Here is a 15152-nt window from a genome sequence, read left to right as displayed (position 1 = left end):
CAACGGGAAACGCCACAACAGTGAAAAGCCCGCGTACCGCAAAAAAATAAAAATAAAAAAATAAAAAATAAAAAAAAAAAAAAACCCACAAATTAAATTATGTCACTCTCATGCTTTAAAATCCTTCAATGGTTTTCCACTACCTGTAACTCAACTTCCTTATCTGTAAAGTGGGGATGATAAAAATAGTTTCTACTTATGTGACTGTTTTGAAAATCAAATGAATTCTAGTGTAATTAAGTACTTAATGCCTAATGAACAGTAAAATAAAATAATTTAAAATAATAATAATTATTGTTATATTCTGCTTAGATGTTTCTCCATGATTCAGCTTCTATTTCTCTTTTCTCTTCTCATGTCCCACAGTCATTCCTGGACCCATGCAAAGAAACCTGATCACTCTTCTCTACACCACAACTTTAATACTGTATGTGCTTCTATTATACCATTTACCATACTTCAGAGTAGGAGAGGCTTGTCTTCACTACAAGACTATGCTTCACAAAGACAATCTAATGCATCTGAGTCACCTAGCACAATGCCTGGCCCATAAATATTTACTGAAAAAATTATGAAGAGAAAAGAGATGTATGAAAGGATTATAGCAGATGGCCATGCTACCTTCCACACTGAAAATCCAATTATTCTTGATAAAAAACAAAAGAGCAATTTCAGAATAGGTCTAAAGAATGAGAGAGTCAGAAAAAACTCACTCTGTGACAGAGGATGAAAGCACCTATGGGTTCAGACTGAGGAGAAGAATGAAGATAAATTAGTTAACTAAGATAACTTAGATAAGTTAGGTAAGTAAGCTAATCTGTAGTCATAGGGAAATTTTACTTCATTTATGAGTTAGCACATATATATATGTGCTAAAATAGAAATATTAAAAGGCCAAATAAAGGCAAAGGAGAAAAAACAGGTAAAGATTAAGCTGATGCCATAATATTAGTGTTAAAAAAAAAAACCCAAAGGGCTTCCCTGGTGGCGCAGTGGTTGCGCGACCGCCTGCCGATGCAGGGGAACTGGGTTCGCGCCCCGGTCTGGGACGATCCCACGTGCCGCGGAGCGGCTGGGCCCGTGAGCCATGGCCGCTGAGCCTGCGCGTCCGGAGCCTGTGCTCCGCAACGGGAGAGACCGCAGCAGAGGGAGGCCCGCATACCACAAAAAAAAAACAAAAAAACAAAACAAACAAAAAAAAACCCAAACACATATTTTACCAGGGCACTACTTTCCTATACTACGCTAAATGGGTAAAGGGGAGCATAGGCAAAGGATAGCTGAAATGAAACAATAAATTGTCATCAGCTATTTCTATCTGATCACTTGCCATTCTTGGGAAAAGTTCAAAAGAGTTGGAAAGGAGATGGCCATCATTCTTGGAATTGGGGTAGAGGGTTAACTGTATATCTTTACATCAAGACTAAAACTTAACATTGACAATCTATGCTGAGGAAATCTCTTGCCCCACTAACTCTATGTTCTTACCTCCCCCCTGTTCCCAATATTAAGACCAAGAAAGAAATTTGGGGATATTATTCCCTGACTAACCCATCTCAACGGAACACTTAACTCTAATATGTGCATTCAAATACAGAAGCCCCTGGTTCTCTCTTATTCCAGGGCCAGGAACAAAAGGCCAAGGAGGTCTAGACCCAGAATACTTCTCCCTACTCCTGAATTCAAAGTTCTGAAATAAAACAGAGAACAGCTCTGGTACTAAAGTTTTAAATGCAACTATTTGATCAGAAAGCAGGGAGGATCAGACTTGCTAATTTTTAAACTAGGTTTCACCAAAAGAGTAATATAGACTTATATGTTAATTCTGTCTTTATATTTTCTAGATGAAGTCTTGGACAAGTCAGCTTCTCTAAGCCTTGGTTTTTTCACCTGTAAAATGAAGATAAAAACTGTACTCTTTCACATGTGAAAATTAAATGTGATTAATACAAATAGAAGCTTATTAGCACAGTGTCTAACACACGATGGTAAGCATTCAATAGACATTAGCTATCATTATTTCAAAGGGCAATTCTTAGTGTTGAAAAGTCTGTCAGTTTATATATTACCAGCTATGAGATTTTAAGGGCTGAAAGTGATTAATTCAAGAGAATGTAATATTTAGACTAATGACATTGCTTTTAGGCATTTATTTTTACTTTGCATCAATGTTAAATTTACAGAAAATGTTTTAAGTATGGTAAGAACTTTTACTTTTCCAAATATTTGAGAGTAAATGGCCTACATGATAACCCATCACCCTTGAATTCTTTAATAAGGGTTTCCTACAAAGGCATTCTCTTACAAATATGACCATTAAAATCAGGAAATTAACAATGAAGCATCATGCTCACTACTTTTGGGGTGTCACTGCTCCTAGGTGCCTTCTCAGTGAACAGTTTAGGGCATAAGTATATATTTCTATATTCTACATCTATATATAAGAAAAACTATGAATTCACATACCAATATCTCTTTTCCAATCCAACACTACAGAAAGCATTCTAGTTTTTTCCACTTCCATAATGGTAACTCCCTTCTCAGACAGTGACAGGCTGGCTCCCATTATCCTTAAGGTTATTTATTTGACTAGTCTCCCTGTATGTTACCAGCCTCCCATTGTGGCTGCTTCCCCATCCCCACATGGACGCTCTCTTTACCCCTCTCTGCCCCAACACCCACATACTTCCTCCATGGGTATAACCTCCCCTATTCCTCGTGCCTGGCACTCCTCCTACAAGAATATCCTCCTCATCTTGCTTAGGCACTAACACCCCATATTGAGCTGATCCTCCACTGGGATGTCTTCCTCTCCCCACCCTCAGGTTCTGATCTTCCACTGGGATGCCTCCAACCATGGACTCCCACCATATCCAACTTGAGGCTGAATACACCCAAACCAGGCTACCCTCCTACACAGATGACTTTCTGCTGCCACCCCTGGTGGCCATCACCTCCTAGTAGATGCCCTCTTATCCCTCTTACTCTGTACCAGGCTACTCACCTTCACAAATACTGATCTGACCCTGCTTGGGCACCAACACCTTACACTAGTGTGCCCCTCCTATTCAGACTGCTCCTCATACCTCCAGCTCCATCAACCCACATGGGGACCCTCCTCAACCCTGCCAGGCTCTGACATACCCACTCCTTCAAGAGGACATGCCCCCTCCCCCCATATACCCTAACCAGTGTGGACACTTTGTTTGGTCCCACCTGATGGTTTCAGTACTGAAACGTTCCGAAAGGAAAGAAAAAGGGAACGAGGAAAACAACTGATGACACTAAAAAAAAAAAAAAAAAAAAAAAAGAAAGAGATACCAGTGAATAAACTGCATAAGCACCCATAATCCAAGCTAATTAAAAGGCTAATCTATTTGTCAAAGTATCTGCTTTTTCCACTTAAAGAAACAGTGGTCAACTATTTTATATTAATTCCTTCTAAATTTAAAAAGTCAATTGAAAATTGATAAAGAAGGAAGTCTTGTCTTTCTTTTCTAGCCAAATATGCATTTTATTTAAGTATCTTACACAGGCCTGTAGAAAAATCTAGTTCATCAAAAAAACAAAACTACCAATTTTATTTTGAGAGTTTAAAAAATATGAGTGTTTCAAACACTAGAATTAAATATTTTTAAAAATATTTAGAATATGTAAGTTTGACTTGTTTTCAGTATAATGACAATTGTATTGTTTCCAGTACACTTATGCCCAGATACAACTCTGCAAAAATTAGCCTTGATTGTTACAGGAGTAACACCTTTTCCTTGCTCCCTGTTTCTATGAGGAAGGATGCGTCATAAGCACAATTTGAGCCTCTCTTCACCCCTAGGGAAGCGAAGTGACTGATCTGATTGGTGATTTTGTAAAGAAAAGTTGGGTAGACCCTTGGGAGTAGCTATCGGGAGAACATACAGAGAGCTCATACTCCACTCTGCTTCCCTAGTATGCCTAGCACTGGGTGGATAAATTGGCTTATGCCAGAACACCTGACTCCTTCACCAATCTATTTCTCTAGCCTGGCCTCTATTTGTAATAAAAGTAATATTCTGCTTCCATCTTTCTCCTTGTTTTAATTTTCAAGTTGCTCAGAACCCAAGCAAAAAAGAAGGGTGCCATCTGAGAGTACTTCAGCAATCCAATATCTTAATTAATTTATTGAAGTGGAGATTGCTCATTTTCCCAGTTTTGACTTAAAAGGGCTGCTTCAATTTGAGCTTCTTAAAACTATTAGAAATAAAAAAACCCTCGAACCTGAACCAACAGCAGATGTTCAAAATGAAAATAAGCCGACTTATCTGATCATGCTTATTAACCATTAAAAAAACAAACTTCAAAGGCTTATAATTTCCTCCTTATAGATGCCATAATTTATACTTTCAGTCCTACTTCCTACTCCCCCTATACTCCAATGGCACTAGAGTGCTGAATATTTTCAGAATATACATTACGTAGACTTCTATACCTTTGCTTACACTATCCTTCAACCTGTTTCTTCCAACCTACTTTTCTGCTGGATCATTTAACTTAGGGATCAGCAAACCATGGCTAGTAGACCAAATCTGCCTATTTCTGTAAATAATTTTGTTATTGGAACACAGCCATGTTCATTCATTTATAGATTGCTTTTGTGCTACAACAGCAGAGTTGAGTACTTGCAATAAAGACCATATGGCCCACAGAGCCTAAAATATTTACATCCAGCCCTTTACAAAAAAAGTCTGCCAACTCCAGCTTTCAGTCAATCCTTTGAAGCCTAGTCATTTCAGATTCTTCAAATCAAAATTAATTGCTGTCTCCTAAGCCTTTCCATTATATTATGCCATCTCTAATACTTAACATCCCTGATAACTGTGAGCTCTTTAAAAGCAAAGAATTCCTAGTGTAGGAATTAGCTTTTTTACCCAACTCACAGTTCCCACCTCTCCCAATTCTTATCACGTTTTTAGGGGAAGTATTCTGGAAGAAGCTTCTGCCCTTTTCTCTACCCCTTATTCATCCTACCAAAGGAGAGAGGAATAACTAGTATTGGCAACATGCTGATAGTTGTTCCTAGTGGAATGAATTAATGTTTTAAAGGTCATTTTTCATGCATGTTCAAGCCTGTTCATTCTGCCTAGATGGTCCTACCTACCTATAAGCAAACCTCATGGGGTAGAGCTTCCTTGTATTTTAGAAGAGGACTGCAGCTCTAGCTGCTCTGTCTTTGATAGGTTGGTAAGTTCAATTCAGGATGATATTGTGTTAATTCTGGCCTCAGCTACAAGCCAGGTTCTTCAATACAACCTTACCATCTAAAAAGCTAACATTTTGATCCCTGATTCCTAAGCCTATTTCTAGTTCAGAACCTGGTTAAGGAAGAAACATAGAATTACACTCCCATCAACTAGCACACAGTAGGACTCAAGATATTTGATGATTGACTGACAACAGTAAATTAACTGGAAAAAATCAATCTTTTAAACTGTGTAACACACTAATGCCACAAACCATATTTTACTTGATGAACTTGATTAGGAAAATATGTTTTGAAGGGAAAAAGAAACAATTTTAGAGTTCACATTCAGTGATTCAAACCAAGCCCATCCTATTTATCTAATTTATCTCTCAATATTTTGTTGCTATCAAGTCTCAGCTTAATTAACATATAAAGTAATCATGGATATTATCAATTCAAAAAAGTATTCTCCATCTTATCATCCATGTATAAAACAAACATCCGTAGATCCCACACCCTTCCAATTACTGCTCTATACATCTGTTCTTCCTCAAAATGTAGCTTCTCAAATGGTTTCTCCTCTTCCACGCATCTTAAATACTTTCTAACCTATTACAATATAGCTTCCATCCCTACCACTCTGCTGAAATTCATCCGGTCAAGGTCACTAAGAACTTCCATGCTGCCAAAAACAATGCACATTTCCCTGTTTAACGGTACTTGACATCTCATCAACATATAACAATCCCTCCTTATTTTAACACTCTTCTCTTAGATTTGGTAATACCATCTCTCCTGGTTTTCCGACACAGCCAATGGCCTTACTTTTCAGTGTGAAAGTCCAGTGGCTTTCCTTTGAGGCTCCTCTTCCTCCATCCAAGGAATGCTAAGATTCCTTAAGACATGGTACTGAGTACTCCTCTCTAATTATACTACCCCTTACCCTTAGGTGGTCTCATCCATTTCAAGGATTTAAATATCATCTTTAGGCTGGTAATTCCTTAATTTATATTTTTAGCCCAGAAACCACTACTATATAAGTATAATAGCACCTTTCATAAAAACAAAAGATAGTGAACATTTAAGGACAGCTAAAAATCTATTATCCGTAGATTTCCATCTATGAAAAGTGAAATGACTCATGCCTAAGGTTATAACAATAGAGGCTAAAAAGGAACTATGTTCTTTCGATTCTTAATCCTTTTTACCATTTGTGAAGACTTAGCCCCTTGTCCCTAAACTGTTTACTAAATAGTTTACTATTTAAATATGAAGACTATTGGACAAAGTTTTTTCCCTACATACACACCTTACACATAGCCATCAGAAAAGAACTGGCCAATCTGAATTAACAGAGAAAGTCTCAAACTAGTTTTTCAAGAAATATTTTAGAAAAGACTCTAGGATACAACTGAATTTTAAAGGAGACTGAGGATGCAGGCAGGGTAGCTGTTATGATTAATAAGATACTCAAGAATTTGGAGCAATGTGTACAAAACAGAAGTAAAGGCAGATGAAAGTGGTTGGGCTGTCTAAAGAAGAAACTAGGCAAATGAACAGGGAAGAAGCCTGGTGGACTATGATCAACTAACTGGATATGGTTAGGAGCTTTTATTTGATGAAAAAAGACAAATGGTAGATACTACTGCTTTGTAAAGTACAAAATCAAAGTAGCTATTCCAAATAATGATTTAATATAGGTTATAAGCTAGATTGAAGGACAGTAAAATCAATGATGCAGATACTGATATAAACTAGAGTCTTACCTAAACCAGCCCAAGTGCTTAACACTTCATCAGAAAAACTGAATCCAAGAGATACTGTAAAGAAAATAATAATAACTTGGTAATAATTCAAGGTAAAGAGAAAAGAAAAACAAAGAAGCAGATATAAGTAAGCAGGGTTGTTGCCAATTAATGGGAAAACTATATAAAAGAAAGGAGATATAGAAAAGTGATTCCTCATTGTAAGTTGTTTTCTAGAAAACATAAAAATCCTCAAAACAAATTTTTATTTAGCTTTATTAACAGCAAAGTGCCATTCTTCAAATACAAATATGGCATTACCTTAATTAGTTTCCTAATGGTAGCAGTAGGTTGGTCTGGGCCTATTCACAGCCTCTTATCTATATTCTGTGGTGAATAAAATATACACACACACACCCAAAAAAGAAGGAATATCATCAAAAAAGAAAAAGATAGAAACTCTAAACCTAAATAACATATGATATTATAATTGAAAAACTGGATTTACCAAAAAGGAAGAAAAAATTGCATATCCAAAAATCTACATGCCTCTGTTGCTCCTCCCAAGACTGCACAGTGGTAGAAGAATTAAACACCAGGATTGAAAGATAAACCAGGGGAGCATGGAGGATACATAATAGCTACTTCTGGTGACATAACAGGAACTTATCATAGTACCCAGACAAACAGGGAGGGATACACACATGTAACCAGCCAAGGGAAGTAGCACGGACAGGAAGAGACAGCACACCACACAGAAAGGAGAATACATGTGATATGCTCAGACCAGCGTACAGCCTGTTTCTAACATATGCAAATATACGAAATTCATATACTGCTTGAACCCAAGGATGGCAGAACTTCCAAGTATACAATTATCCAAGAGTACACAGAATTTCAAAATTTTACATGCAAATTTTTACATTTTTTTACATGCAAAATTCACAATGTGCCTATTTTACAGAGAAATTTGGATATGTGTCTTTACCACCCAACTACTCATGATCATCATAGATTCCATTTGCCTGACACATATTATTAGATAGTACTTTAATTCACATCTTTTTTTAATGGATAAAAAATTTGCTAGTGCCTGAAAAGACAGTTGTGCAAAGTTTTTGGGTAGTTGACCCATTCATACCAGTTCTCATCAAATCCAGATTTCTAAGTAAATCTACTCTTCCAGAATTTACACAGCAATAGTGACAAGATGAGGTAGAAGTTGGTGGAAAAATAAAAGAGTAGGAGGCAAGAAGCAACCGGAAAGAAGTGTCAAGTTGATTATCTAGAACTTTATTTACCTGGACTATCCCATCTTTAAGTGTTATAGCTCTATGAAGTGCTCCCGTAACTTCTTCAGAGATTAAAAAATAGAGGAAGAGAATATCCTCTGCCCCTGATACTGCTGATTATCAATGGGGCAGGTAGTTTGGAAAAGTCTACTCTGTAAACACCTGCAGAGTGTAGAACTCTAAGACAGTGATGCGGTTAACAGGAAGAGAACAGAGAGTAGGTACCAACAAAGAGTAGGTTCAAGATGATATAATATGATACAGATTTTTTTTTAATGAATTTAAACGAATTTCTTGTATTCAGCTACTACAAAGCCAAAACATTCCTTGCAACGTAGGACAGCATCAAATGTCTTTTGCTTTCCTTATACATAAAAAGCGAAGATCAAGCTAAGTGATCATACTGTGATTCTTAAACTCCATGACTCCACGGCTCAAGAATACCCTAGAATATAGATCTTTCAAGCCCTTACTATCTTTTTCTCTAACATGCCTCATGATCTCTTCATTGTTCATCAGCATTCCCACCAGAAAGAATCTACTGGCAAAAACATAAAGCTCAAAGCTTTTAATAACTTGTATAAATAATAATAACAGCAAATGTTTATGGCATGTTTTCTATAAGGCAGACACATATTAACATATATCAACACAATTAATTTTCGAACAACCTCATTATCTTCAATCTACAGGCAAGAAACTGAAGTACAGAGAAGTTAAGTAACTTGTCCACCCTGGTAGGTGGTAACAGCTAGAGAGCTAGAGTTCAAACACACGTAGTCTAGCTCCAGTGCCTATATTCCCATTCACTATATTACATTATGCAAATAAACGTATTGGGGAATAAAAGATTTGGGGAAAGCTATCAGTTTGGTTAGTATCAACAGATTTGAAATAAGTGGTACCAAGGTCATCAAGCCTTGGCTGGAGTCACTACACTATAAAACTGTGCTGTCCAATGTGGTAGCCATTTGCCACATGAGGCTACTAAGCACCTGAAATGTAGCTAGTCCAAACTGAGATATGCTATAATAACTGATTTCAAAGACTTAATGTTTTAAAAAGAATGTAAACTAACTCAACAATTTTATATGGATTAATGTTAAAATATTTTTAATATATTGGGCTAAATCAAACATGCTTTTTTAATGTGTCTACTAGACAATTTTAAATAATATATCTGGCACCCATTTATTTCTACTGGACAACAATGGTATGTTGGAGTTTATAAAATGATTCTAATCAAATCTTCATTGTTTTATTGTTGTAACCTTAGGCAAATCAGTTACACTGGTTACACTGATCATTAACTTCTGTATCAGAAAAATAGGGCTTAAAAACAGTCCTGACACCTCGTGTTCAGATTTTGGTATCTAAACCTATTTTCCACTAAAAAGAATGGAGGGCTCCTTGGAAAAATGGCTGATGTCAGGGCTGGGACATGTGAACTACAAGATGAACCTGGAATATCTTGTTTGGGCAGGAAGGAAGTGCTCAAAAATAATCATTGGGCAGGGAGGGGTTGGGGAGACATGTGATCTGTCAAAAAACACTGGAACAGCTTGATGAGGCTCCCACTGGCCAGACCTAGGACAATTTGGAAATCAAAATAGTGACAGTAATGGATTTAACCACTGAATAAAATAAGAACCCATGAGTTCATACGGATGAAAATAACTAACAAAAGAAATAAAGGAGAAGATGGGAGAGACTGCTTTATGACAGAATATCAACTACTAGTTACAGAATGATGAAGCTAGAAAAATCATGAATGGATGTTAAAACCTGTGGGTAAAGTTTTGATGAGACTATGTAAATATCCTGTTCCTCAAAAGTATTTTCCCACAAATTACATATTAATTACAAAAGGACAACTTTCAGGGAGAAATATGGAAAATACCACATTAACCAAATTTTCAAAACTACCATCACCAACACTGGGACAAAACAACATTATGAATCTCAAGATATGATGTATTAAGAAGGACAGAACATCTCTTCAGAGGTATTCCTGCCAAAAATGCATAACCAATCTAATCATGATGAAACAACAGACAAATTCAAATCGAGGGACATTCTACAAAATAACTCTCCTGTACTTTTCAAAAATGTCAAGGTCAAGAAATACAAGAAAGGCTGAGGAAGTAAGTGTTCCAGATTTAAAAAGACTAAAAAGAGATATGACAACCAAATGCAATGTATGATCCTAGCTGGGGTGAAAAGCTTAAAAAGTAAAATGGTTAAAATCTGAATATGGATTATGAATTCGATAATAATACCATTAATAGTATGTCAATGTTATATTTCCTGGTTTTAATAACTATACTGTAGTTAGGTAAGCCAATGTCCTTGGCTTTAGGAAATATAACTGAAGAATTTAGGGGTAGAGAGGCATCATGTCTCCAAATTACTCTCAAATGGTTCAGAAAAAAAAAAAAGATATAGATATAAAGCAAGAATGATAAAGCAAATACTGCAAAATGTAATACAACTGGTGAATGTTGGTAAGGGTATAGAGGAGTTCCTGGTACTATTCTTCCAACTTTTCTTGTAAGTTCGAAATTATATCAAAATTAAAAGTTAAAACAAAACAGAAAACTTATTTCCCAGATCAAATATCCTAATAGACTACACAAGTCCTGATAATGTTTAAAAATATACTAATGCATTTCTTTTATCCTGGACTTGACTTTGCTTTAAATTATATGATTTATCAGATACTAATTATATATTCCATACATAATTCCATAAGATCCAGGACTATATCTGTTATCACTCAACATGCTGAGTACCAGGATGCTGTTTATTATATCCAATAAGCACTCAAACATTTGTTAGATGAACATATTCAAAAGTATAGCACAGTACAGGATGATTACAGAGAAAAATCAAATTGTAAAAAGCACCACATTGTAAATAAAGCTATTAATTGGGACAAACAGCTTAAAGGACAACTCTTCAATTATAAAAAAAGAAAAACCAGGATTAAATCACAGAGTAGCCATAAACCTAATCTAAAGAGATGAGTTCCACAAATAGAGAAAGGTAAATATCATTTTCCATATCAAGAGTTAAACATCTTAGCTAACTACAAGCAGTCATGGCAAGGAAAATGAACTTTTTGCTCATAAAATTAGAATATTTATATATGTTATTTAAAAAATGAATGAGATTACTTTAAAGATTTAGGCTAAGAACTGAGATTTTAAAACTTCACTACTGGCTCAATACTAATTTGCTGTAAGGCCCTGAGACACTGCTTACAATTTCCATATTTCATTTAAAAATAAGACTTGTGGATCATTTTCTTCCCCAAAGGCAGAAAGAATATTTTATAAAAATAATTTCAACCAATAAGAGCAATGAATATTCAATACAGAAGTACATATACACATATATATTCACACACATACACACATGCAAAGTAAAAAGAATACAGCTTTTTTCAAATATATTTACAAAGTAATAGCAAAAGGTAAATTAAAATAGCTACACAAAATACATTTAATCCCAATTCATACTGTGAGTAGGTGCTTCACATACAGACTACTGAAAAAAACCCAATCAACCAGTGTATATCCTGCTTAAGAGAGTTTTATTGTTTATTTAAAAAACAACCATGATAAAAACAAACTATGAGATGGATCTTCCTAGGTCTCCTGACTAGGACTGGGACTGTGGGAAATAATTCTCAAATATAGTTAGAGCTCAGGAAAAAATTTTCCTTCAAATACCGTACAAGTGTATACTACATTAAAAATGTAATACAGAGACTGCATATTAGACACACAGCATTAACACAATCTTCAATGTCTTCCAATCCTGAGTATCCAAGTAGGTAAGACAGAAAGACATCCTATTTCCCTTTTTCCATCAAATCCAATTAATTTTGTGTTTAATTAAAATTCTACTATTTTTCAAAAGCACATATATTTTTGTGAGACAAAGCCATACTTAATGCATCTAAACAAGCAAGATGAGAAAAAACAAAAAGCCAAAGTATTCTAAAATATAAAAATTGTCCAAAGACACCGTCAAATAACTGTGCCTCGGCAAAACTTAACACAATAGTATCTCGAGCCAGTGTTACAATGCTATCATCCTGCCTGATTCTAACTGAACGAACTCAACAATTTTCAAACAGGTTGTCAGTGGAAGAGATCTTTACATAAGCAATTATAAAAACAGGGTCCATTTTGTATTCGGGAAGGACCAGCAACCCTTGGCTTAAAATTTTTATATAAGAATACCGTGAGGGTTTTTTTACACTTTTTAAAAAGAGATAAAATCACTTATGAATACCTGACTAAAGCTATTTCCTAGAACATTTCCTTAGATAAGAACAAAACATATTTTAAAGGGTAAACAGTGAATTGCTTAAACATAACTTAAATGCCCCTACTCAGAGCAAACTTCCTTCTCGTACGTTTTCCTAAATCCACCGTATTCTGCAGTGCACATTTCTGATTTGAAGTTGTACTAGTTTATCCTACCACCATCTACTTTTCACTAGTGAAAAACAAGAAAGATCTTCAGGCGCTAACCAAACAAATCTGAGGGGGCTTGAGGAAAAGGGGCGCGAGGTGGCGCAAGAACAGATGGAAACAGGGTAAGAGAGTTGTTTTCTTAGGGCACTAAGGTTACTCCTCAACTCCAAATGCCAAGATTTAACTGCCAGTCGAGCAAACTGCTGCCACTATCCACTCCTTAGACAATGCAACCTTCCCTCTACCTCTTCTACTCTCCCACCCATCAACCCCTTCCAAAACAAACGCAACACACCCCAACCCATAAACCGCGTTATCCCCTCGGTGCCCACTCGGTGTTATCCAACCTGCTGGATAACACCTCCACGCACACGTCTTACTCAGACAAAACAGCGACGGCGGCAAAGTGGGGAGGTCCCATCACCTCCCGCCACCCCCAAGCAACCCGCAGAATGACAGCCCGGAGCCCAGAAGTTTGAAGCAGAAAGATTCCGACCCAACCAAAAGGGAAGACGGAACTGCAGAACGGGGATGGGAGTTGGGGAGGGCGATGTGCGTGTCTGTGCAAGGAAGGGTCCATCACATGACAGTAAAAGAGGACCCGAGTCTTCGGGGCGTCCGCGAGAAGAACGGGGGGGTTGCCGTCGCCATGGCAACACCCCCCCTCCGTCCAGACTTCCAAAGAGGGAGGAAGAACTTCAAATCCCAACCGTCAGCGCTCGAGCGGCTCCTTCTTAAAGGAGTACACACGGCGCCGCCGCCGCCGAGCGCGAGAGGGCAGAGTTGGGCGCCCCCGCCCCTCGGGCGACGCCCCCGCCGCCCCTCGCCCCCAGCCGGCTCACCCACGGTCCCCGCCCCGCGAGCTCCCGGGGGTCGTTCAGGTCCCCGTCCCCGGGAACCCGGTCGCGTCGGCCCGCCCGGACCCCGGCGGCAGAAGGGGGTGTGTGTGCGCCCGGCGGGGGCGCGGACCAGCCCGCCTTCCTCCTGCCTGCTCTGCCCGCGGGCTCCTCTCCGGCCGGGCGCCGACCCACCGGCCCGCTTCCTCCCTCTTGACAGGGTGGACGGCGAGCGGCCAGGGGCGCCGAGGAGTTTCGGGGAGAGCGCAAGCGAGCCGTTTCCTCGGGGGCTCGGCGAGCGGGTCAGAACTAACAGTTCCCGGGGAGCCAAAGAGCTGAGGAGGGAAAAGGAGCGCGGACCGCGCCGGGCGAGGAGCCCCCAGACAAAAGGCGAGCGCCGCCGGATCCGCCGCGCCGCCGCCGCTCCCATCTCACTCCCCCAATGAACTGACCCGAACGGGAGATTCAACTAAACCCCTCTGCCACAAACTCCTCGGGCTGCGGCAGCCGTCGCCGCGCGGAGCCGGGGCCCCGGCCCGAGTCTCTCTTACCTACACAGTGCATGAGGCGGTGGCGCCAAGAGTCGAGTTCCCGCCGGAATCCTCTCCTCTCCGCCGCGCACCGAGGGCTCCGGCACTGAGCGGCGGCGGCGGCGGCGGCGGCGGCAGCAGCGGCGGCGGCAGCGGCCATTCTCTCTCTTCCCTTGTCCATCTGCGTCCCGCGTCACGCGCCCTCATTTACATACGAGCGGCGCAGGCACGAGGCAGGGGCGCGAGCCCTCGGCGCGAGCCCCGGAGCGCGCGCCCCCCGGAGGGGGGTTGATTGACACGTGTCACACTACCTTCCCTCTGCCCTTCCCTCCCCCTCCCACCGCTCCCTCTGGGAGAGGCGCGGAGGGAGCGTGAGGAGAAGGAAGCAACCTGACGCTTCCGCTGACCCCGCCTCCCCATCTACTCCCCTCTCTCCCCTCCCCCCGGAGTTTACTCAAGCGAGCCATACCGCTCCCGCCGCCCGCAAAAACCCTGAGCGGCAGCCAGAGGCTCGGAGCCTCGCCAGGAACCGGCGTGCTAATGGAGCGGACTAGCAACGCTTCCTTTCTGTCTTCGCGACGAGACTCCGGACTCCCGGAGACTTCACTTCCCAGGTCTCCTTGCGCTGGGGTCCCGAAGCGGAGCTTGCTGTCGCGGCGCGGTGCATGCCGGTTCTTGTAGTCCACTAGGGATGGGCACGTTTCCGTACCTTTCGCACACTTGGGCTCGCAGCCTGGCCTTCGGCTTCTCAGCTCTGTGCAGCTTGTGGGTTTAGCGCTCAGGACAGTGCCATGCGCGCGTTGCGGGGTCTGACCCAGCCACCTCAACTTCCTTAGGATCCACGATAGAAAGGCGGTGGAAGCCGCTAGAGTTGTCGGTATCTTGAAGGTTCGGGCTGCGCTTTGTGCTTTAAGTGCTGGAAACTTTTGGGAGTCACTGTGATCTCGTCGCTGCTGGGAAGGAACAAGCCGGTCATTCGGCTGCATCCGAAATAACTGCCAAATGTCCAGAGAGAGAACCCACAGTAACTTCAGTTTCCAGGGC

At 40.1% G+C, this 15152-nt stretch overlaps 1 protein-coding gene across 6 annotated transcripts in view; it reads right to left on the bottom strand.

The window, feature by feature from the left end:
• LCORL (ligand dependent nuclear receptor corepressor like) overlaps positions 1-14423 on the bottom strand; it is a 188351-nt gene extending 173928 nt beyond the window's left edge. For 2 of the 6 annotated variants that reach the window (XM_024119429.3, XM_055086125.1), the window contains exon 1: positions 14130-14423. In XM_024119429.3, the coding sequence (XP_023975197.1) occupies positions 14130-14289 (160 nt within the window). In that variant the 5' untranslated portion in view covers positions 14290-14423. The remainder of the gene's footprint in view (positions 1-14129) is intronic. The other 4 variants (XM_028492121.2, XM_055086126.1, XM_055086127.1 and 1 more) reach the window with 4 other exon arrangements.
• Positions 14424-15152: the final 729 nt, after the last annotated feature.

Source organism: Physeter macrocephalus, chromosome 7 (assembly GCF_002837175.3).
Source record: "Physeter macrocephalus isolate SW-GA chromosome 7, ASM283717v5, whole genome shotgun sequence".
Classification (NCBI taxonomy): Eukaryota; Metazoa; Chordata; class Mammalia; order Artiodactyla; family Physeteridae; genus Physeter; species Physeter macrocephalus.
The sequence above is the reverse complement of the archived record's forward strand: the minus strand, read 5'-3'. Positions and strand labels throughout refer to the sequence as shown.